At 41.8% G+C, this 26,989-nt stretch overlaps 1 protein-coding gene across 1 annotated transcript in view; it reads left to right on the top strand.

Annotated features, from left to right (window-relative positions):
* Positions 1 to 26,989, top strand: part of LOC139449887 (uncharacterized) — a 131,776-nt gene that overhangs the window by 22,954 nt on the left and 81,833 nt on the right. Inside the window, exon 2 of the mRNA XM_071231462.1 lies at positions 22,931 to 23,255. Coding sequence (XP_071087563.1) covers positions 22,931 to 23,255 — 325 coding nt within the window. The remainder of the gene's footprint in view (positions 1 to 22,930; positions 23,256 to 26,989) is intronic.

Genomic DNA, 26,989 nt, shown 5'->3' with positions numbered 1-26,989 from the left:
TTTTCTCAAACCTTTGGCTCTCCGAGGAACATGCTCGCGAATTATACAACGGAGTGTGGATGGTAAGCCAAATTGACGAGAACCAGTAGATCTAGCACGGGACAGACACGATTAGCCTGTTATGAGGCGTTAATTACTTGATTTATAACGTTAGCATTGCCCGTAGGAGATGGCGATATTGGTTCACAAAATGACGCTTTGGATCGTTCGCTACTGATATGACCGTATCGTATAAAAGATCACGGGCTTTTAAACATTCTCATTTCCGAAATAATACATCAACACAAACATGGCCTCGGGACCAATTTGTGCATATAAACAGTTCGCTAGACCAAGGAGCAGCATGTATTTTCCGAGTATGCATTTCATTCGAAAACATGTAAATTTCTAGAACCTTTCATTATATTTGCGTTTAAACATTTTCTCTGGCTGAGATTGGACATTATGGATCAGTGTGGTGCATGGTTCCCACACGAGCATGGCTGGATATGTGTTTCCTGGTTGTATGATCAATGGGTTATATGATACTGCTGTATAGTGAACACCCTAACTGATTTAATAATTGGATGACAACCCTGCCGTTGCTCCATTGATGTAGCGTTTCACTTCAGTAATGCCATTTCAGTATTGTCAAATGAAGTTAGACAAGAGAGGGGCTGAGGGTTGATGTATGTTTTAACTCGCTTCATTAAGGTATTCTGTTACCGACAAATAAGGCATATCGTGGTCACGCAATACTGCCCTTAAGACAGACACTCTACAAACTGGCTAGGGTGACATTGTTGGATTGGGGTAAACTTGTTGGTTACACGCAACATAGTTAGGTAAATTGGTTCAACTTGTCAGTAATGTGGTTTATCTCGCCCGGCCTGAACGGTCAACGGAACAACGGCCTGTGCCCACCCAACACAGACCTAAGTGTCTATCTCACTGTGTCCGCCAAAGGCAGACCAAAGGGTCTATCTCACGTTGTCTGGTCAACACTGTCCTAAATGTCTATTTCAACCCGCCTACCCGACACGGGCCTCAGACTCCAACTCACCTCATTCGTCCAACCCCGACCCGATGTGTATCTCAATCTGTCCATCCGACCCAGACCCCAGCATCTGTCACACCCAAGCCATCTTCCTCAGCATAAGCGCCAGTACCATCTATCCGATCCCACATCGCTCCAAACATCAAACATGTCCCGCCCTAACCGTATCAGCCTTAGCGTCGATCCCGCCCACTCCACATCGGTCTAAGGATCCACCCCGCAATCACACATCGGTCTCACGAACCACCACGTCCTGCCCACCCCACATTGGTCTAATTATCCACCCATCCCACCCATCGGTCAAAGGATCTAACCCGCCGATCACACATCGGTCTAAGGACCCAACCCGCCCACTCTACCTCAGTCTTAGGATCTACCACGTCCACCCCATATCGGTCTGAGGATCCAACCCGCCCCGCCCACCCTACATCGATCTAAGAATCCACTACGCTCATACTGCCCATCCCACAGGAGTAAGTCAACATTAAGACCATCCACGCTCGCCCACCCATCCTAACCCTTTAACTCCCGAGAGCCATTTCTTGAACGGCAATAAAATACACACCCCCAACCACAAAGTGACATGGTCTAAGAAATCCCCGTAACAGGAAGGGTTGGGTTAACCACACACGAAGTGTCAACCCTAATTAAACCGTCTAGTGTACATTTCCAAGGGTACAATTTTCCGCCGATCAGTTAAACCAAGCCCGACTCATTTCTGCCTAAGTGTAAAGCATGTTACGTAAGGTGAGAGTCCCTGTGGCGAGGGGGGGAAGCCAGCGAGCAATCCACTCCCCGGGGATCCGCTGATCAATGGTCGATGTATTGGTTGTCAAGTTGGGAACGCTCAGGCAGGGGAGGGACGCCCGACCAATTAGCCAGCATCGGATTACCTGGATGTCACACTATTGACGAGAATCTCGCGAGATCTGTGACGTCACCTCTTTATCTAATTATAAACTTTGGTGTCGCCCCCTAGTGGCAAGTCGTTGTCTCGGGCAATCAAAGTCAAGATTTGGGAATCTCTTCCGAATTAATGTGATTAAGGGTCTGCTAGTGTTTGGAAAGGCCTTTCTTTGCTAATGTATGTGTCAGTGCGAGGGTCGGCGTAATCAATAGCCTTCGCGCCTCCCGACCCCTTGCCCCGCTGATTCACTTAACTTTACTCCCAAATGCCAATAGAAAGAGACCGCCGAATGCAGTTTTCTTAAAAAATAGCTATTGACCCTCTATTAAATTTACAAGACGAAGAATAAGGAAAACTTTTCTCGGCAAAGACTTCATGGTATGAATGGCGCCGAGTCTACTGACCAAATCCAATGAATGACGTCACAACAGCGATACGTGACATGAGTTTAAGCGAGACACTTCAATATTTCGCTAACGACAATGATAATTTTGGCAAAGAAAGCTTTCAGGTTTTTAATGACCAAACCCAATATTCACAGCAATTTGCACACTTATTGAGAGCTGCCTTCCCCAAGTGGCTGGGGATTACATAGGGATTCTGGGAAGTGCACACACTTTGTGCCGGGAATCACGTGGCAGAACTCGAGATGTGTTATGGATAAAGACCATCCTGCGTGTAAATGGCTATCTGAACAAATATATGGTTTCTCAGATAAACCGTACATTGTTCGTAAAAAGTATTTCAGATTTTGTAACATTTGGTAGAATTATTAAATTATGTTCAACTGATGCTAAACAAGGTGGTTGAGCTCAAATCGGGTTCAACGTTTCGTTCAAGAATATTGGGGTGTGGGTATTGGGGCTGCCGGTTTGTTTGTTTGATGTTTAACGCCGCATTCAGCAATGTCCCAGCTATATGGCGGCGGTCTGTAAATAATCGAGCCTGGACCAGACAATCCAGTGATTGGCATCATGAACATCAATTCTCACAATTGGGATACGATGACATGCATCAACCGAATCAGTGAGCCTGACCCGTTAGTCGCCTCTTACGACATGCATAGTCACCTTTTAAATCAAACATGGGTTGCTGAAGACCTATTCTACCCCGGATGTTCAAGGGTTAGGGAGTGCTTGAACTAGTCCGGACTAATGCCAGTTTCATAGTGCTAGCACTCTGAGATACCATGCCGCAGGTTTTAACATGAACACCACACTCTGATACAGTATACTGACTCCGAGCCGACCAGTCCTTGTTTTGTCGACTTAATGCCGAGCGCAAAGCAGGGTATCAACAACTACCATATTGTAACGTCTTTTGGTATGACGGAGCCGGAGATTGAACCCCGGACTATTCTGTGACTGAGTTGGGTATTCATGTTATACTGTGACATGGAATCTCAGTGGGCTAGCACTATTAATCGGCATTAGTCCGGACTGGTAGGACAGCAGTCACAGACACACGTGCATGCAATATTCTTAAACGCGACGTTAAACTCCATTTCGCCTCACTTCACCCAGATATCTCCTACTCAATAGACAGAAAAAAGCTAGGGAATGTAAGCTGCGACAGTTCCCGTAAAGACAATCTAAGTGATATGGTAATTAGATCTGCACGCCTCTCCCAAGCATTAAAAACGCATTAAATTCTCGTCGTAATTAAAAATGCACGAGACCCACCTGCAAGCGAGATACTGTTTGCGTACAACTGACTACAGCCTCTGTGGTGTATAGTATTGTCCTTCGACTAATCATCAAGGAGAGGTCTCGACACAGCTCTGGAAGGCTCTCAGATCGCCGGATCCGTTACGGTAACTTCACAAGCTTTGCAACTTGCATAATCCAATTGTGTTTCACTACCAATAATTACTTCTCGGGTCTGTATTCTTAATCAATGAGTTGAAACATTAGCAACAGCAATGCTCTCCCCTTGACCCAGTCAGGTGTGTGCCTTTTTAGGGCAGGTCTAAAATCTTTAATCAGTGAAACATCTGTAAAGGTTAGAGGCGTTGTGACTTAATATGTTTCAATTCTCAGTAGCACAGTTATGATGATGAATCGTTATATAATGACACGCGGCTGTGTGGTTTGTACGACGGGGAAGGCTACGCTCACCTCTTCACCAACACCTGGTGTCATCGCTTTTTGATACATATGCTTATGATGTTGTCGGAATATATATATACACACACTTTTGAATATAATGTATGTCGTATTGCCATTGAAACATACATAAAAGCGACCAAAACATTCCATAATCATAAGAAATATCTGCTAAATGCAGAGGCTGATTCCGATTCCAATTCCGACAACATCATAAGCATATGTATATGTATAGGGGCGGTCGGGTAGCCTAGTGGTTAAAGCGTTGGCTCGTCACGCCGAAGACCCGGGTTCGATTCCCGAATGGGTACAATGTGTGAAGCCCATTCCTGGTTTCCCCCGCTGTGATATTGCTGGAATATTGCTAAAAGCGGCGTAAAACCATACTCAGTCAGTCAGTCAGTGAGTCAGTATATATATGACCAAATTTATGGACACTTTTATGGATTAAAACATGACACAGCATTAATTAAGTTATCCTTATCAAATAATTATATGAAGGTCATGGCGGTAATCGTGACATTCGTTCTCTTCAAGCACTCCTTGAAATGACCCCCACGTCTGTATAACAATATAACGCCAACGGGCGTTGTACTTACCAAGGTGTTAACCCGTGTATTTAAAAGGAAATCGCTTAGTACTAAAGTTCCCTTACTCGGAGTATAAATAGGCTGGTCTTTTCTGCCTATATGAACAACAGATACTCAGACCTGTGATTTACAGCCTAGCTCCGAGGCAGGAGGAAGCTTTGCCGAATCCCAAGAGAGTACTGTGTGGGGAGTTTTTCCTTCTAGCACCATGTCCCGCTCTTTGATTGCATGAAAAACAGGAGCCTTCTTCAAACAGAGGACGATTCATCACCACCAACAGTTAAAACAGTTTACTTTAAAAAAACCATGTGATTAATTTGAAACGTTGATTTTTTTGTTTAATGCAAGGAAACTAGGCGTTGACTTGTTAAATTGTACTTTTTTCACGTTGACTTCAGAAAATGGAGTCATATTTTGTATCTCTTTATTCCTTGAATAATTATCAATAAACATCAATATTATAATTACGATTTTATCAATAGAACGACGTAATAATGAGCATATTTACGGAGCTCTTTCGGTGATAATGAAACACTTTAAGTATTCAAGATGTTGTCTCCCCATTTCCCGTTGACCTACATTTAAGCATAAAGTCACATGGCCTCAAGTACATTCCTAACTGAGATCAAGTGTTATATTTGGGCACGGCTGGACCAGTCGTCTAAGGCGCCGCAATTCGCTGTGCAGAGTTGCGTCCCTTGGGCAAGCCAGAATATGTGATCATGGGTTCGAATCCCAGTACACCCCGATTATGTTTCTAGGTTTGTCAGCGCCATACCCGGGCTCTTGGGTTTCACCGAATGGTAAACGTCTGAGACCTGCATCACTTCGGGCTTACCTCCCACATTAAGCTGACACACCGTGATATAACTGGAATACAGTTCAAAGCGGCCTTAAACCCAACCCACTCACTACTTCAAGTTTCATATTCTTCCTGAAAGTTACATTGTTCATTATTGCCTCATTTAGAGTGAGCGAGGCGACCTAAACGTCGGAAACGATGGGAACACCAATGGTTATCACGCGTCACAGAATATCGAGAATCGAACCCGGACCATGTCCGCAACAAGCAAACACACTATCCATATCCCTTTTCTGCTTATGTCCGAAACGCGAAAGCTTTGATCAACCAACATAAGAAAGGAGATAAGCTTTCATTGCAAATATCATTCACAGACTATTGAATTACTAGTTTCATCCAAGAAAGATATTGACATATTCAGCCCCCCTTGCAAACGTGATATCTTCACAAGACCAGTTAATTTGTTTACTACTATTCCACAGTCTACATAGCAACCCCGACCTAATATTTCCTCAAAGAGCCAACAGATGTGATAATCCATGTTGTTTAAACCAGCATCTACTCGTTGACCCGTAGTGGGACCACTCTATTGCTCAGCAAGTCGAAGGATATGTTTCCTCTTTATTTAGCTCACGTCGGACAATTACATAATTCTGTTACCGACCCCAGCCTTCATCGACCGCTCCCCTCCCTCTCGCACCCCTCCCTATCTACATCCCCAATCTTAGCCAGCTTTTCACCAATAGCGAGTTCCAGCGAACCGGCCGACATCGCGGGATAGGAAACGTATTACCTCGGCTTCGATTATTTATCTACGCGTAATAAATTTTATTAGGCTTCTAATTCACCTTTTCCTTCCACATCGAGTTTGGTAAATCATATTATAAAGACATTGTCCCTTTGCTAATCCGATTACCATGACCATCCATCAATAATAAAATCGCTGTAAGAAAGCTCAGCCTCGGAGTTTGGCAAGGGATACTACAGACGTTCACCCCAATAACACACGCCCCGCTTTGCCAGCCCAGCTCGATGCCTCAGTAAAGCATATATTTGAAGTGATAACTTCGGGTCGCGAAATAAAGCTACGGAATCGAGCGAGGAGAGCGATGTATGATGAGAAACCACTTGACCAGATAAGTCTTGACATCCAATATGATTTATAGGCTCTGAGACATATGGCTTGGTAGTACTCCGTCTTCTCATCGGGATCTTGGGGAGGAGAGACCGTGGAATAGATTGAGCAAGAATCATTGTCTTCTTTGGGAGGGGGGAGAGGGGTATTACACTCATCCCAAGTTCATTAAGCTGATTGCTTCCTTCCTGCATCCACAGTGCCACGGACACACTGTCCAAGGCGAGCTGTAGCTGTGCATCAAGCAGACATGACCCTTGAATGACCTAAAATGATCCTTTGGTCGCAACCACAATTCGATAATGTCCTGATGAAAATTTGATAATATCCCTATAGAAAACTTTATTGTTTTGAAGTCCTCCTTTTTTTATATGGCAAGCTCAGCAACACAACCGTATGTCAAATCTTGTTAGCGTAAACATTCTCCCTGTTGTGGCCTTACCGTTATTTTGTCTGTAGTGTTACGTAATAGTTTATGACGACTTGACATGTGTAGTATCATATAGGAAGTCAATGAGCAATGAGATTACTACCCTAGACGACTGTCAGAACAGCGTTAGCAGATTCGTATTGATTCACGCAGATGTGCCATTCGTAATTGTATTGAACAGCTCCATCATGACCAGTCCGGATATACTACCTTCCATCTGTAGACAGTGTAAATATTTTGACGCGTTTAATAGAACAAAGATGATATGGGCTCCAGTAACTTGTGGTTATTTTTGGAATTGAAACCAGGCTTATAGTACGACGAGGGCAGTCCTGTGAGCGAGGTCCCACGCCTCTTTTAGCAATATCACGATGGGGGACGCCTGAAAAGAAATTCGCTCCCTGTACCCATGTGGGAAAATCGGCTAAAGAGAGAATGTTTTTACCGTTAGATTACCCACCCGCCCGGTGTAACGAGGGAATTTATCCAACCAACATGTACGTATTTTATCCCCTCAGGTACCTGGAAAGAGGTGAATAATGATATGAAGCTTACGAATGGCAACTGTCAATCCCCCGCCAAAACTAGTTGTTTGAATGGGTACCCGGAAGGAGGTGAATATTGATATAAATCTTACGAATGGAAACTACCAATCCCCTTACAAAAACTAGTAGTTTGTTATGGGTACCCGGAAGGAGATGAATATTGATATGAATCCCACGAATGGCAACTATCAATCCCCTTACACAAATTACTTGTTTGAATGGGTACCCGGGAGGAGGTTAATAATTATATGAATCTGACGAATGGCAACTACCAATCATCTTACACAAACTAGTTGTTTGTATGGGCGCGAAGTGAATAATTATTTGAACCCCACGTATGGCAACTGTCAATCCCCTTACGACCCGTGAAGATTCCGGGGTAGAATAGGTCTTCAGCAACCCATGCTTGCCGTAAAAGGCGACTAACGGGATCGGGTGGTCAGGCTCGCTGGCTTGGTTGATACATGTCATCGTATCCCAATTGCGTGGATCGATGCTCATGATCTCAACCACTGGATTGTCTTGTCCAGACTCGATTATTTTACAGACCGGCGTTAAACCAAAAACCAAAAAAAACCAAACCAAACCAAACCAATCCATCCCCTTACACAAACTGAATGGGTTACACGCCCACAAGAACAGTGCTCCTCCCCCTTCTGACAATGTTTTCCGAGAGCTGAGTGGTTTGTGCACAGCACCGAGGAGTTAAACAGAAATAGTTTGTGTATCACTCAAACGGTAATTGGAATAAATCTTCTGTTGTCCACGTAACGGCAACAGCACAAAGAGGTACAAAGTAGCTGACCGTTATTTAATGTGATCACAAAGGCTTTTTTCTTTTTCATTCGGAAACCAACTAAGAGAATAACGAGTGAAATATGTCGACTGATTCCCCTTTGTTGTGGGGGCAATTCCACAGTAAATGAATAAAATGTTAGAAATCCGACTGACTTATATTTTAACGACACCCTTAAACGTCAAAACATGTCACTGAGGCACCCACTTAAATTAAAGTCAAAGCATGCTGTTCCTTCAGAGATTTCTGGCTGCTGTTTCAAAAGGCATACTGTATTCTTTCTTGGCTTGCAAAGTTAAAACGAAATTAGAATATATAGCAGTAGGGCATTACATTAGGGAATACTAAAGTAGAATATTGTCCACGGCATTGTCAGATATAAGAACGCCCTTAATGATCAAAAGTTTACCTTCTCGCTATTTTGAAGTCTTAATATTGTTTGTTACATTTAAGACCGCTTTAATCTGTTCGGAGTTTGTCGCATTTTCTTCTTTTAGCTCACCTGAAAGGCGCTGTCGAAGACGCATGTCCGTCAGTCATAAACGTTCACATTTATCACACGTCCTCCGACACCAAGGTTTATATCATGAAACTTTTCATGGACGATCCGGGCAATAACGTCTCTCTTTGATCACATAATTCCGATCCAATGTTCCAAATGTCAACAGGGTAGGCATATTGAACGTATCAATGTTGTCAATTACACCGTAGTTTGTGTTGGTATAATTAAGAGAATCTGATTGTATTTGCTGTAGGTATATAGAAGATGAAAACATGTGATATGTTTTCTTGTATATCTAACAATTTGACAAAATGTATGTACAAGTAATATATCATACAAGCAGCGAGGATGTTTGTTGTGTACAAACTGCTCTGTATCACATAATTTGAATGACCCTTGTCCGGATCGGATTCGATTCTCTAGAACAGAAACCAGGTTGGCTAAAGGGCAGTGTGGCTCGGGTATGCTCAGTTTGAATTCCGCTCAGGACTTGAATTTTAATGTAGCACTTCTGCATGATGACCATTATCTCTTGGACCATGGAGGTATTATTTTATTTTACCAATTTTGAATTCAAATATTTGCCGTCGTAATCCAACAATACAATCTCTAAACAACAATGCTGGAACATCTCCGTTGAAGGACCCTGATGGCGAGCATCTCCGTGGAGAACTGATAATGAATGGTTTCTTGCCTGAATGCAAAACCTCTCATCTTTTGTTGCATTCGTAAATCGAATTTTTTGTGAAGCATCTTCATAGTGTATCCTTATCTACAATTAAAATCGATGTTTCAGATGAAATCTAGACGTGGCAATTATTTTGAAACACCCTAAAATGGCGCGTGGTTTTGGTGACGAATCCATACCTTGCGTAGAGACAATAGCAAATTGTATTATCAATAGACGATATGTATATGAAATATGAACAACGCACGTGTAACAAAGGTACACTCAATAGCCAGGAATCTCCAAAAGGAGATCCCTATTCCTGATACAGTCTCACAGAGCAAACACCCCACAGGCTAACATCCGGGCTTCCAGTTCACAAAGCTGAAACCGGAAGTGTAAAGACCGGCCACGTGATCCAGGCAATGAAGATGCTGGAGCGCTACCGATGTTCCAAACTTAGAATTTCCGGTGTTGAAAGAGGTCCCATGTCGACGTGAATAACTTGTGATATTGCTGAAGCATTTATGACCCATGTCAGTTGCGTCGTCCTTCGACAGCCAGTTGGAGTCAACAGAGCAATAGCTGTTTCAAGATTGGCCTTTTTCCATTTCAAGCAGCCGGTGTTTCTGACCCAATTCCAACACCGACGACATAGTGTTAATCACATCTTACCATTCACAACACACGTTTGAACCAGAAGCCTCCCAAAAGGTAGAGGAGCTTTATATAGTCCACACGAACCAACGCTCTTCTGGTAAATACTCTACGACACCTATTTTAAATGGACTGTGTTGCATTTATTTGTGATTTAATCCTTACATAGACGAGATCAACGTATGTTTAAATGGAGGAGCTAAAGTGTATAGACCTCCGCGAGGTGTTTGTGATAGCATTATGCATAAAACAATACCATATCACCACGGGGTTCGACGTTGACAATGATGGCTATTGCTTCTGTCATCGTGCAGGTGTTAGAGTTATCAATTAAGTGAGTGAATGGGGCGGTAGTGTAACCCAGTGGTTAAAGCGTTGACGCGTCTCGCCGAAGCCCGGGTTCGATTCCAGATATTTTTACAATGCGTAAAACCATTTCTGTTATCCTCGTCGTGATGTCTTCTGACGTTATTCTAAGAAATGGCGTAAACCCTACTCACTCACTCACTCACTGTCAGTATTTTCACGTGATACTACGCCAAGGAATGGGTCCAGTAGTAAGTCCACAGCTTCCCGATGGTTAGAATCACAAATGCGCCAGATTACGATCCTTGATGTGTCAGCTCAATACGCGTGATAGCCGGTTTCAGTAAACTGTTTTTGGTCCACAGCATGCGACATACTTTGTTAAGACTAAAATATCGTGCATTAACCCGACATACTTAATCGCTCATTCATTTTCTAACCAAAAACGCCACCTTCTACCGTATATCAAAACGCCAAACTCATACCAAACAGTTTCGTAGCCTAGTGGTTAAAGCGTTGGCACGTCGATACCCGACACGAGTACAATGTGTGAAGCTCATTTCTGGTGTCTCCCGTCATGATATTGCTGGAATATTGATAAAAGTGGTGTAAAACAATTTTCCATCACACTTAAACGTTGTGTCCAACCGCTGCTCGTGTGGATAGGGTCTTAGTTTGTAACTTTCATCTTTCCTGGACTCGTTTGTGCTTTTGTTGTAACAGACCACGTGGATATTCGGGGTTAGAAGAGGCCACCCAGCAACCATGCTGTCGTGAGAGGCGACCAAGTGCATCGGATGGTCAGGGTCAGTGACTTGGTTGATTACGTGTCATCGCACCCCGACGGTGTGGATCGGTGCTCACAACATCGATCACTTGATTTACAGGCCGAAGTTATATAGCTGGAATATTTATGTGTGCGCCAACACATAAACACATAAAACATAGTGACAGAGGTTCAAGGATGAACAGCTCACGCCCTTGACGTTCTTTAATTTTCTGCCTCTTTAGTAACATGCTGGTCTCTCCCGGTGAACATTGCCCCTTCATGTACCTTCCTTTTGAGGTATCTTTGGAGTCTTTGTGTTCATAACCAAGTCAGCCAAATAATCAGAAATCAATTCGAACATAAAGTTTGCTTTAATCCTGGACGTGTCATTCGGTGAAGCACAACCACATCCATACCGCGGCTGCTTCACCGTTCATGCTTCACATTTCCACTAATAATGTTGTGTTTGACAAACACGTCGACAACGACGACCACAATGGCTGACCTTCTGTGGTTCTGTCCATGAGTTGACCGAGCGTGAAAACCTTGCCTCACTCGCTAGGAAACAAAACCTACGTCCATCAGCTGAAATAGGCAATAATTAGCTCCATACACTGAAAATGAAAACAATTTACCTGCAATCGAAGTTCAATAGAAATCACACAGGTGAGAAAGTAACCATGCTTGTATGTTATTGTAAAGATGGCACTCAGCAATTTTTTTTGTTATGTTTACATTGTAGAATGTTATATTAGTTTGTTATATATTTATGAGAAATAAACAGGGACATATTTATGTTTCTTGATTGAGCTCAATGTTTTGTGTGAGTGAATGAAACGCCTCAAGGAAAGTCTTGGTAAAGCATAAAAAGACTTCACAGATAATAATGAAGTGTAGTTTGATCTATAGGGTAGATTCATTTTATCTATCATTGGAGATATTTTTATTATCTTCAACGAAAGCTAATTATCTCGAACCTCACTGACTCGATGCAATCCTGACACGGGACTTAAACTGAAATAGTCAGGACTAACAAATGCCCAGATTGACGTTCGTGTGAATGTCAGTTCTATTACATATAAGTATTCCCAGCAGTTATAGTCCGGAACAGGGTGTCCGGATTAACAAGGTTTCACTGGACATCGTTTTAGAAGGTGTAACTTTAGAAACCTGGAAGAATCCTAGTTTGCACTATGACCTATTATATATCATATATATATATATTATATAATACTTTTAAAAAAGTTAAAGAACACCCCATGTTTTTTTATGACTATAGTTACTAATATGGCATGGCAGTGATACGAAATATCTGTTTTTCATTAACTTTTCACAGTATGTTATTGATTCTCTCTGGACTCTGGAACCAGGTTTCGCTGTATATATACTAGTATATAACACAATGCACAAGCCAGTCGAATATACCTATGTACGTAATCTTTGGTGATATAAAGATCTCTCGAGCTTAAAACTGCAGATTTGACTTCCCAATTGCGATAAACTGTCATGCATCTCTTGCATGGCGATAACCAGTAATATCTGGTACCGCTGATGCAGAATTACTGCGCTCATATTTCGCTTGAAATAAACTCGTTATAAACTACAACAAACGCTTTCCTTTATGCAAATTGTGAAAGTGGCGGCTGCTACCGCTAGGGCAGGACATGCCTTCCCTTTTCATGAACACCTGGTGTCCGTGACCCATTCAAATATTTTTCACCACTATTTTTCCTTTTACGGCCAAAGGAATATGTTTTGGCAGATCCCCGAGACTGGTGGTTCTGTGGCGTTGACGTAAAATATTTACGTCTTTGAGTTGAGTTTTTCAGGATCATTACCTATGTTTATATGTTAACAAGATCGTAATAATTACTTACGATTTACTCCCTTTTACAGTTTTAACTTAGTCAAAATAAAGTGATAAAATATGGCGATTGACGATATGTAAAGTATGGAAAATGGCCCTAGATGAATTGAGGACATCACCGATACGCCGTGGCAAGAGGTCAAATGCGGATATTGGTAGCAAAATGTGGACAATGACAGTTGAATATGGAGTAAATGAACATGGTTTTACACCGGTTTTTGCAATATAACGGCGGGGGACACCAGAAATAGGCTTCACACTGTGTACCTATGTGGAAATCGAACCCTCTTCGGCGTGGCAAGCCACCCCACCACAGAGAGATACTGCCAGTAGCGTTGATCACACAAGGGAAAGTCAACCAAGACAGGTTATATGGGGCCTTTACACAGGATGGCGACCTTTGTGCCTCCCGTGTGCGATCATAAACTTTGCCAGGTCGTCGTTGGAGGCTCAAAGGAGGCAGAATAGTTGCCTCGGTCGTTCCAAGAAGGTTCAGACATGGCCATGGACGCCATGGTCGCCGTGAATTTTTGAACGAGGTCGCCGAGGGGCCTGGTTGCTCAAAGGTGGCTCAAAGGAGGCAGACAGGAGGCACAAGCATTGTCGTTGTTGCAGAATGAAGGCACAGTGGTCGGCAAATGGTCGCCAGGTAATAGATGCGTTCTGCTGAAATATATTCCCGTAAATCTGGGCGATACTTCTGCCTCCCTTGTGCCTCCTTTTGGCGACAAACAGTGTGCATTGAACGATGACTGTGGTGACCGCCATGCCTTCATTCGGCGACCACGGCAAACCTTGAGACACCATGGCCCTCATTTGAGCTACCTGTAATGCCTCCTCAACCTGCTATAAATATAGAGCTTGTACCTGCAGTGTTTCTCTGTGGTTGCAGACACTGAACAACTCGAGCAGTTACTGCTGAACAACTGCTGGATCAGTTGCATAGAAACATGACTTTCTGGGTTCAGGCGACCATTGAGCGTCCTGGCCAGTTTTTGATCGCTCAAAGTTGGCACAAAGGTCGCAGCCCTGTGTAAAGGGGCTTTTAGCCCCGATGAAGTGGACCCCGTTTCAGACGCGGTCGTTAGGCTACGACTGCTGTAAGTACATATTTAAGCATGGGACTTACGTATACGGGAGCCCTAGCTCTAATATGATCGTAAGTCCCATACTTTAACATAGGTTGATGACAGTCGTAGTGCTATGATCGTTTTGCGAAACGGGTCCCTGATAATGATAAACGTCTTGAAGGTCGGTCCATTCCCGAAGTGTAAACATAATAATTACACAATTGTAACGGAATTGATGGTCACATTTGTTCTTTAATTCCGTTGTTCCTTACTTGCGAAAAAATGTCCGCCATTTTGAAACCACCCCCACCACTACTCCCCCCCCCCCCCACCCCCACATCCACTTCATAGCATCATTCCCCGTCTAGAATGCAACACTGTCTTGAACTACAAACATACTGAGGCATTGTCTTTGTACTTCCAGAGTAAACATCCGCTACAAGAGTGATATATACTACTCAAAAGAAATAAGGATGAGAATTAATGGATGAACAACACTTCTTTGATCCAATTAAATGCGACGTTTCGGTGTAGGCTCTAACACCGTTATATATACCTGACTGTATATATACTTGTTGACTTGCTTGATAACAGTGTTAGAACCTACATAGAAACATCGCTCTTAACTGTAATGAAGAAGTTGTTCATCCATATATTCTGATCCTTACTTAGTAATCCAACTTCTAAATGCCTATCAAAGAAGTTACGCAAATGAAGTTAAAGAACACCGGATTCTTTCATATCATAGTTAACCTGTTATACTGAGTGTTTAACTTCTTTTGAGTAGTATACTACTTATATATATATATATATATATATATATAGAACACAAGGTTAGTTTGAGATACTTGAACTAAGCCTGCCGTTACTGCCAGTTGATCAGAGGGAAGTACTCCTTAAAGTGTCTACTAAGTGTTATTTTATTTATTTTATTTATTTATTTTAATATATGCTTATATGCCCAAAAAATAAAAGAGGTGAGAAGGATACAAAATAATAAATCGGACGTGATTCCCCCTGCACGAGGACACACCGCCCCTTGTGTGATGAAGGTGTATAAACAGAGTCCACGTTGCAGCCGCTATTAGCCCTGGCTATTCATCATCCGGCGATAGTCATCTGCAGGGGTCGCAAAACGCTGGATCAATTGCTGGCTGTTTACAGTGTCGGTTCCACCAGATTCACAATGACAAAATAGATGACTCGGTATGTGACGTCACGGCGTTATCTGCACGTGCAGGTCGACGGTTCAACATGGAGGACACTACACGGTGACCGGTCAATTGTAGGCAGTCCCACAGGGTTATGCTATCGGAGGATATCGATGTAAGGGAATGTATACTCTTCACCAGCCTACTTTGTACATTATATCCCAGCTTTAATGTTGAGTGTAGTTTTAGTTAACGCGGAGTTATCCATGACAATCTTAAGTATTTGGTCTTGTTTTTGTTACTAATTCATTTATGATTTGCTTTACACATTACTTAATCGAATCAGGTTAAAATGAACGATATCATACCTCGTGCAGTCGTCCAGATTAACTTATTTCTGCATTAACTGTGAGGGGAAATTGGGTTTAACGTCGCGTCTTATTGCACTTATATAAGGATATCCATGGTGTGTTTGTGTGTGTGTGTGTGTGTGTGTGTGTGTGTGCGTGCGTGCGTGCGCACGCGCGCGCGTGTGAGTGTAGCAGCGGCGCGCCTAAGATGACTGAGTCACCCATGTCTCAACTAGATTAGGAAATCATGGGTGGTTAGTTATGGCCCTGTCATTATACAAAAACGTTCGAGACAATAATTTCGTGCCAGGATCCGCTGAGCATTAGTCGGTTCGAATCTCCCTGATTATGATCCTCAGTTTGTCCGCAACAAACCAAAGACAGATTGTTTAACCAAGGTTATAGACGTCTACGGCCTGCCTCATTTGGGGCGTTCCTCCTGTACATGTCAGACACACCGTGATATAACTTAAATTCTGTTCAAAACGGAGTTAAAAACGACTCACATTTATGGAGGCAAAAGCGTCGAAACAATTTCCATAATCATAATCAAAAGAAATCGCAGTGTCCTTTGTACGATTCCGACTATATCATATGTTTACGTATCGCTATCAAGTAGTGGTATAAGGTGTTCGCGAAACGGAGATCGTATCGGGCCCCACCGATGGCACCCGTCACCAACACTTGCCGGTCATTTGAAGTTGTTCGTGTAAATGCAGGAACTGGAGATTCAGTTGTCTGATCAACTGGGTGTCAGGTGTGTGTTAATGGAGATAGCATTGTGGTCGAAGGTGAACACCCTACTCAATGTAACCCTTTGGGGATAGCAGGTGGGGTGTGGTATGCAAGCGGTATACCATTCTTAAAGGAATTGACTTAAGTGAAGACGCATTGTGTACCCTGTACCAATGGTTTATCTGCCCCAGGTTCAAATATATATCTGAAAGTGTTGACTGTTGTTACTGGGTTACTTTTGAAATCAAAACTCACCGGCCTGTTTGTATGACATTTTGGAGGTCTTACTGAGTTTGACACTTTGCAGCCCTGTGAGGATGACTGTCGCGAGAGGCGACTAAATGAATTGGGCTCCATGACCTGGTTTACTGCTTGTCGTCGTACCCGGATGGCGTTCACCATTCCCGTCCTTAATCAAATAAGCGCTTGTGCCTTCGTCACATTGTAGATTCGGCATTACGTATTATCCCCGGGGAGTTGAGAATAAAAATCGAGTGCACACTGATCCACTGATCGGGGTAATAATGAACACTTTGGGCATGGTTTATGGTGTGAGGTGAGGTGAGGTGAGGTGAGGTAAGGTGAGGTGAGATGAAATGGCGTTTAACGTCGCGTACAAGATTATTGCACTTATATAGCGACGTGCATGTACGTGTGTGTGTTTGTGTGGCTGATTGTACTAGTCCGGACTGATGCCGATTTACAGTGCTAGACCACTGAGATACCATCTCGCAGTTTAATATGAATACCCCATTCAGAAACAGTATACGGACTCCGAACCGACCAGTCCTTGTTTTAGCCCCTTAATGCCGAGGCAGACTAACAACAAGTACCATCTTTTAACGTCTTTTGGTATGACGCGGCCGGGGATCGAACCACCGACCTTCCGCTCTCCGGGCAGACGCTCTACAACTAGACCACGGAGGCGGTCGTTTATGGTGAGAATTTAGCGCATGCACAAAATGTGTTATTAAGTTGACACATTGTCATGTAACAAAACCTGTTCAAAGCGACGTTAAAACCCAACTTAGTATTATAATTACTACGTGCCTCTAAATATATTTTGTATGACACCACAGTGACAAAACCAATCTGTATAGGACGCACATGTGTTTTAGTGATCCAATTAAGTTGGAGACTGCGTCATCACTGAAAGATTAAAATCAAGGTTCATTTCATGTTATAGAACTTGTTAATTAAGAGTGCAGATGAACGGAAAGCTTAGAATCCTCACTGGCCACGCGAATCAATGCTCTTGGTGTTCCCGAAGTGGCCATGTGAACAATGCTAAGGGTAATCCCCTGTGCAAAGGGAGGCCAATTACTGCCATGTAAGATGAGAGCGACAAGGATGTGACTCTGTCCTGGCTCCCTTGGGATTCGCTGCCTCCCGGTACTGTCTAAACGTGGTTGGCAGCTACATGTTTCGAAGGCGGTGTAAACATGATTGTTAGCCTGATTTCTTGATAGGCAACGAGGCTGTTCGCATTTTGAATATTTAACTGTGTTGAGTTTTAATAGATATTATTGTGCAAAATGTGGCTTTTGTGATAAGACATAAGCATATAAAATAAACGATATTCCTCTCCTATAGATGCATATACAGTGTAAGTAATCTTTCTTATAAAGGTGCATGTGTCAATTTTCTGTTTCAAAAGTTTATAAAATCAGTAAATGGTAAAATAATGTATATGTTTTATTTTCAGTATCTTTTAAATAAACTATATCATCTGTATTTATTTACAATCCCGTTTTAAATAACATGATTTCTTAAATCTTGTTCTGTGTCTAAAGACAATATTTTGAACTTGTGAGATATTAGCTAAACAGAGGTTATCACGCGAGTGTGTTTGGGGATGGTAAATATCCTGCATTAGGAATAAACATTGTATTTAGCGAGCCTTGGCGAGCTAAATACATAGTGTTTATTCCTAATACAGGATATTTACCATCCCTAAACACACAAGCGTGATAACCTCTTTATCATATAATGTCATTCTTCAATTCTGTGCTTGAAAATCGCTTCCCCTCACTCACAAACATTACCTAAACATTGCGAGTTATCCTAGAATGCGCGCATTAATATTTATTACGTCACAGGGTAGGTGATGTGTCAGTCGGACAGCGACAGTAGCCAATATAGTTCAAACTGAAATCTGTTTCTTATACAGTGGCGAAGCAACATATACGCAAAACAACAATTGTTTTTACTTGCCTTTCGCGACAATCTATCAGTCTGTCCGCTAGAGTAACTGCCCTTTGTCAAAGGGAAGCTACTCTAACCCTAGTCTATGAGACATCACGGCCAGTGATTGTTCACAGTCGGCCTGTTCTGTCATAACGTTAAGAAGTGTAGTCAGATGTATACACAGCGCCAAAACGAAACAAGGTAACAATTCATACATATTTCGCCTAAACCCAACTATTTTTATTTGTGGAAAAGGTTTCAAGCCGCAGAGGTCTACAAGCACAGATATGGCTTCTGATCCTGCTTGGCTAGGCCTAGTGCCCTCGCAAAATTGTTTCGAAATTTATATCTCCAAAGTTGCCCAAACTTATAAAATGCCTTAGTTACGTCGCAGTTTTGACACTGACTTTCAGTATATAAGACTGGTTTTTTAAATAATTGTATCAATTATCCCTGTAGTTTATCCAGATTCACGATGGTTAATTCTGACTCGATCGCCGAATGACAAGTGCGACGCCATGTTTGTTTATAAACACTGAAAGTAGTCCCTACTTGGCCTTTGATATTTGCATCTCTATCCGCATATGACCCCAACGGATATCGTTTTTATCCGTTGGCTTTATCCTGCCGAGAAACCTACCCATTATATGATAAAGCCAAGTATCTGTATGTTCATAACTGAACGTTAATTGTAAATTTACGAATAATCAAGAAACATTCAACATTTAAGATAAAAGTGTTATGTACATAAATTTCTATAATGCAACAATTAAGATAACTTGGTAATATTCTTTTTGCTTCCAATTTTCTTATCTGTTTCCTCATTTGGAATTTATGGAAATTACATTGGAAACTTTTCAATGAAAACCATTGAAGTTGGTTGTAATATTTCTTGTAGAAGCGATTAAGGTATCATATTTATGGTATCCCCACCACAACTGTGCCTGTTGTCTCTAGTTACACATTTTAAGTGTGGGATTGTGTGAATAACCGTTATCTGTAATGTTAATATGAATTTGTTTTCCCATTTAGATAGTTAGATATGTATTTTTTTCCACTGTCCTTCACAAACAAGACCCGTGAAGATTCCGGGGTAGAATAGGTCTTCAGCAACCCATGCTTGCTGTAAAAGGTGACTATGCTTGTCGTAAAAGGCGACTAACGGGATCAGGTGGTCAGGCTCGCTGACTTGGTTGATTCATGTCATCGTATCCCAGTTGCGTGGATCGATGTTCATGATATTAATCACTGGATTGTCTGGTCCAGACTTGATTATTTACAGACCGCCGTCATATAGCTGTTATATTGCTGAGTGCGGCGTTAAACAACAAACCAACCAACCAACCATCAGAAACACACGTGAAGATTTTTACACTGACATGGTACCAGTTTCCTATACAAACCGTTAGCATACTCCACATCATGCAATACCGGTGGGGCAGGGTGCGGTCACTTATTCGCGAACACCTGGTGTCATCACTATTTGATAGTGATTCATAAACACATGGTCATGATATAGTCGGAACATACACACGCGCGCACGCACACGCACATTCACACTCACACAAACACGCACGCACGCAAGCAAGCACACACAAATCCGCACTCACACTCATGCATACAAACACACGTACACATACGCACGCACACGCGCGCGCACGAACATTCTACATCAAAACATACGTGTTTTGGATGCTGCGCTGACCTAGTATACGACATTTATATACCCCCCACCCAGCCCAACCCTCCCCCCCAACACACACACACCACGTCATACTATACGTATTTTGTTATGTCTGTCACTCTGACCTCGTGCACGACTTTCACACACCCCTCCACATGTGGTGAAACACCAGATTAGAATGTTACACTGATACGATATACCCTGATACGATATTTTAAAGTTAAAATTAATACCCCAAACGTGATGGTTTATGGTGAATGTGGACGAGTCCATTTGTGTATAGAAGCACGTCTGAAAATAATAAAATATTGGATAAGACTACTTAATATGCCCTCCTCAAGATTCCCTAAGAAATGTTACAATATGATGTGTTTGTATGATAGCAATGGCAAAACAAATTGGGTAACCGACTTAAGGAACCTGCTAAATAATTGTGGTTTTGGTTACATTTTTAAATTAGAACATATTGCTTATCCGAAGTTGTTCATAAATGCTATAACGCAAAGATTAAAAGATTTATATTTTCAGTCATGGAATGCAACTCTAACGCGTTCACCAAAGTCCCTGTTATATAGCAGTTTCAAGTCATATATGACTGCAGAGCAATACCTTTTCAGTGTTAGTCTTAGAAAATTTAGGGTAGCACTTGCAAGATTCCGATGTTCATCACACGATCTTTTAATTGAGAAAGGTAGATATTAAAATATTCCGAGAGAAAATAGACTCTGTCCACTATGTGACCTAGGATTAATTGAGGACGAGTATCACTTTTTACTAGTATGTCCGCATTATGATGAACTAATAAAAATATATTTACCAAAATAGTTTCATATAAACCATTGTACATTTAAGTTTAAACTATTACTGGCCACTAGCAACATTGAAACCATAAGAATTCTTTCTATGTACATATATCATGCTTTTATACAAAGAAAATCAAGTTGGGAAATTATATGATTGTATCAATTGCTCCTGTAATCATGATTGTACTATAGGCCTGTGGCCTCCTCAGTACGTTGAATAAAGAAATTGAATTGAATTGATATACCCTCCGGTAGGCATTAACTGTCGTAAATAATATATAGGAATAGTTTGACACATATCGGAAGCACCATGAACACGCCATGCAGATTACAATTCATGTAAAGAAATAGCAATCTTCTCTGATCGTTATTGTCTCATCAGCATGGTCACATATCGGACTTCAGGACGTCATCCAGAATGCAATTTGTCAAAATAAAATAAAAACAACTTGTGATCAGAATGGTTGCTCCAGTCGAAACCCATTGTAAGAAAACATTGCTGGTCATTGCCAGATATTTAATTATTTAATGGTACTTGTTAATGGTTTGCGTAAGAGAGAGTGAGTATGGTTTTACGCCGCTTCAGCAGTATTCCAACACTGAACCATTGGACAATCCCACCGCCCGCCGGTCGTCGTTCGAGTCCACTAAATGGGTTGGGTGGTCCGGTTCGAGGGTTTGGCATGGTTAACGTGACCCGACGCCGTGAGACGTTGCTCATAATATCAATCACTTGTTTGTCTGGCCCAGATTCGATTATTACAGACCGCCGTGATAAAGCCGGAATATTGCAAAGAAACAAATCTCATTGAAACAATCAATGATTACCACTTTGTTTATGAATTCTGTCAGTATAAACTCACGCGCAAAGGAACGTATGAAGGTATACACCCATTGATGGTGGTTGGAAATGAAACAATCAAAAATGGTTATTCGACGATGATGTATTTGATGCGGGTATTAAAACTATGTTTTGGCCTTATGTTTGCAGTGTTTTCAGCCTTGTAACGTTTCGATAACGTTTATAATATTCATACATTCTTATATGTACGGTTTTCAAGTGTTTAAATTATCAATAGATATTGTTTTTCCGCACTGGTGTTGAAAAATACTGAAACACTTGTGTAACTACAATTTTCCGTGTTCCTGATGTCATCACTACTTTACATTGTTTCGCGAACACCTGGTGCCACCACACTAACATTGCATTCATTCGCATACACCTAGTGTGATAATGGGTTCATAAATTTCTCATTCTAAATTTTGTTTTCCTTTTCATGTGATACAATACGTAATGGAGAATCAACAGATTCGAGTGATTTCTCCGAAATAGACCATGTGGATATATGTTTTCTATATAATTTTGCATAATGACCTATAGTTGCGTCAATTCTACTTGTTGAAATGCACGTTCAGAATGGCGAGTGTATTCCTGGCTCATATTCAACTGCAACAACAATAGACTGACTTTATCAAAATGGTTCCGGGTAAGGATATTTATAATGTGACATATGTACTGAGGAACCGTGAAGATCCGGGGTGGAATAGGTCTGCAGCAACCCATGCTTGCCGTAAGAAGCAACTAACGGGATCGGGTGGTCAGGCTCGCTGATTCGGTTGATGCATGTCACCGTATCTCAATTGCGTGGATTGATGCTCATGATGTAAATCACTGGATTGTCTGGTCCAGACTCGATTAATTCCAGACCACCGTCATATAGCTGGAATATTGCTGAGTGCGGCGTTAAAAAACAAACAAACAAACAAACATATGGACTGAGTATTCTTACACAACAAGCTATGATCAGTTATATACAAGTTGACTTCTTGCTCCAGGTACGTTTGTCCAGACAACCTGCGTGTTCCCGGAGTTCCTACAAAGCCCGTCTGAAGATGGCTCGCTGAAACCCTGGAGTACCCGGATGTGGTGGCTCAACCTACGCCACCTACCGAGATGGGTGGAGAAGCAAGACGTCTTCATAGACGGTCCGTGGCTATGGAGGCACCGCGACATCCTCAAGAACTGTGACCGAGTGACCAGGCGAGCCTACAGGAAGACCAGCTTCGGCCAGTGCTCCCAGCGACAGCTTGTGTACAACAGAACGTGTCTGGCAGCCAAGGGATTCAATAAGTTCCAGGTGGTACAGTATGGGCCGGACAGGTGAGTCACTTCTCACTTCTGACTTTAACGGAAAGCCTTATCGTAAAGAATTTCTACCTCTTCGGATTTGTTAAGGGGTGAGTGGGTTCGATTTACGCCGTTTAAGCAATATTCAAGAGTGATTGTGAGTGAGTTGGGTTTAACGCCGCTTTTAACATTATTCCAGTTATAACATTTTTTTTTCATTTTTTTTGGCGTGTCAGCTTAATTTGGGAGGAAAGCCCGAAGTGATGCAGGTCTCATGCGTTTACCACTTCTGTGAAACCCACGAGCACGGGTATGGTGCTGATAAACCTAGAAACCTAGAAACACATCATACACATCAGCCCGTGTTATCAGCGTGACGACAAACGCTTTGAAGCAGCTGCTACAGCATCATCCCTCTTTGTGATAAAATGAATGAATCTGGTTTTACGCCGCTTTTAGTAATAGTCCAGCATCATAAATGGACTTCACACAATTTGCCCATGTGGGAAATCGAAGCCGGGACTTCGGCGTGACGAGCGAACAATTTAACCATATGGCTCCCCACCGCCCTTTTTGTGATAAAGATAAGAATGGGCTCAGTGACTGTATTGTATTGACCAAGTAATCTCGACTGATATATCTGGCGTTTATATGTTTCTGGTGCAAGCATGCAACGAAAGGGGTGCCACTTCCTAGACTTTGTATTACTGAGTGGTTCCTATTTGATTTGGGGGCACGGGTGGCCCAGTCGTCTAAGGCGCCGCAATTCGCTGTGCAGAGTTGCGTCCAGAAACCTATGATTGTGGGCTCGAATCCCGGTTCGCCCCGATTATGTTTCTAGGTTCGTCAGCACCATACCCGTGCTCGTGGGTTTCACCGAAGTGGTAAACGTCTGAGACCTGCATCACTTCGGGCTTTCCTCCCACATGAAGCTGACACGCCGTGATATAACTGGAATACTGTTAAAAGCGGCGTTAAACCCAACTCACTCACTCACTCATATTTGATTTAAATATGTGACAAAGCAGGCTTATTTCATACATTGATCAACATGTAAGAATCAGTTGACTAATTGGGGACTAGATAGAATAGCGTGATCGTGGTGACAACGTTACAAGAAAACTAAATGACTGAAAATGCATTTCCCCTTATAAATATGGCCCAAAGTTTTCATAAAGCTTTTTTAATATAACATTTAACATGTTTTGCGATTGTGGGTTTGTAAGGTAGTTTGCAGATGTTTAAGCGGTAATAAAAATGTTAGAACACCGGTTTAACTTCTTATAGAACCGTGCCGAAATTGTGTGACCCCCTTAATTCTATCTTAATCATTCCTAATTAGGTTTGCCTCACAACACTTGAAGCTAACGTAATTCTAGTGTTTGTAGTAAGGTCTTGGCCACAGTGCATCGGTATCATCGCAGTAGGGCGACTGCCAGAACATAAACTAAGCCGATGGCTCACGTGTCGAGACCACGAAACTGGAAGACTTCGAGAACCGTAATAACTAATCAAGTAAAGATTTAACCGCTGATTCAAGATCATAAAATGTACGTTTACTTGAGTCATATCACTTTAAATCAAGATGGGTTTTTTCTACATCAGGCCTTGCATTTTTTAGCTTAGTTTACGGTCCCAGCGACCACAATAATCGAAAATTCAGAAGAGCAAAAAATATCTGAATGTTAAGTTTTCTTATATTGTTGACAGTAAAGATCGCTTTAACAATAAAAATAATCCATGGGAGTTTTTGTTTGACAAAAAACAGAATTTTTTCAACGATAAATCGTTGTTTTATTTTTATCATCTTACCTATGTTTACAACTGTGGTAACAGAACAGCTTATAATGCAATGTACCTGTGCACAATGTATTACATTTTTATAGTGAGTGAGTGAGTATGGTTTTACGCCGCTTTTAGCAATATTCCAGCAATATCACGGCGGGGGACACCACAAATGGGCTTCACACATTGTACCCATGTCGGGAATCGAACCCGTGTCTTCGGCGTGACGAGCGAACGCTTTAACCACTAGGCTACCCGACCGCCCCTTTTTTATATTTTTTTAATTTTTAATTATTTTGTTTTATATAATCTTTTATAAATTTGCTCCACCAGTATCCGTCAACCAAAGAGGAAAATAGACTCTGGTCTCATTTTTTCTTGGGATCACAATTTCATGAATGCTATCGGCGCGTATGGTAAAATCTGGGCCAATACAGGAGATGAACCTGTCGAATTTATTTCAGAGTGGGTTTAGTCAGTGCGTGATGTTGTCATTGGAGGAATGCACAAACTGAAAAAGAGGAAAAAGAATAGGAATAAACCCATTCTGTCCCTAGCTGTCATCCGAAATCCGGCTTCCTACATGAACAGTGTGTAGCTGTTCCCACTGACAAGGCCTCAAAAACAATAACCATTATATGTAAGCGTCACTACATTACTTGTTTGGTCAAAGACATTTATACAAGTGACATTCGAGTGACATATAGTCATTACTGCCTCATAGGAGGCCAGCATGTAAATTTAGGAAGAATCCTGCAAAGACTACGCATCAATACTATAAACGTTTGGATTGAATTTAAGACATGGAGACATGTCCTCTTCTCCCAAAGCTTCATAAATAGCCATACAAGGAGAAAAATATCGCAGGGTCCAGCAAATGTACCACCAAATCCCCGTTTCCAAGATTAACCATAATCCTTAAAGCAATCAGGGAAGTACTCTCTCAGAAAGCATTCGAGACAAGTGGAATTAATATCTTGTCTGGATTCTCAAAAATGTTTTGATTTTTTGCCATCTCACTAAAGACCAAAGTTTAATTATGTCAAATCATTTTATTTTAAACTTTGCCTGAAATGAAAGGATATGTCATCTGAAGTTACTGTGGAAACAATATGTGAAATGCAAGACCTCATATACACATGATTTGATCCAAGATGTCTGACAGTTAGGGTTAGCACATTTTGGCAAGAGGTTATCATCTCCATGGGCACCAATTGTGCTTCGCTCCTTGCTGATCTGTTTCCTAACACAAAGGAAAAACATCGAAAGCGGCGCGTAAATAAGGTTAAATTGCAGATAAATCGTAGATCTGATATTGTTTAATAATTGTCAAAATGCAATACTTTCCTTAGATTTACTCACCTGAACTAGAAATAAAAGAGACCACTGAAACAGCCTCATCTGTTTCATATTTAAATCTATGCATAAAGATTCAGAGTGGCAATAAAGAGTCCACAAGACTGTATGATAAGTGTGGAGTGAATAAAGTGTCCACAAGACTGTGTGATAAGTGTGGAGTCAATAAAGTGTCCACAAGACTGTATGATAAGTGTGGAGTCAATGAAGTGTCCACAAGACTGTATGATAAGTGTGGAGTCAATAAAGTGTTCACAAGACTGTATGATAAGTGTGGAGTCAATAAAGTGTCCACAAGACTGTATGATAAGTGTGGAGTCAATAAAGTGTTCACAAGACTGTATGATAAGTGTGGAGTCAATAAAGTGTTCACAAGACTGTATGATAAGTGTGGAGTCAATAAAGTGTCCACAAGACTGTATGATAAGTGTGGAGTCAATAAAGTGTCCACAAGACTGTATGATAAGTGTGGAGTCAATGAAGTGTCCACAAGACTGTATGATAAGTGTGGAGTCAATAAAGTGTCCACAAGACTGTATGATAAGTGTGGAGTCAATAAAGTGTTCACAAGACTGTATGATAAGTGTGGAGTCAATAAAGTGTCCACAAGACTGTATGATAAGTGT

The sequence above is a fragment of the Haliotis cracherodii genome, unplaced genomic scaffold, assembly GCF_022045235.1.
Source record: "Haliotis cracherodii isolate W230 unplaced genomic scaffold, xgHalCrac1.p SCAF_8, whole genome shotgun sequence".
In the NCBI taxonomy this organism is placed as follows: Eukaryota; Metazoa; Mollusca; class Gastropoda; order Lepetellida; family Haliotidae; genus Haliotis; species Haliotis cracherodii.
The sequence above is the reverse complement of the archived record's forward strand: the minus strand, read 5'-3'. Positions and strand labels throughout refer to the sequence as shown.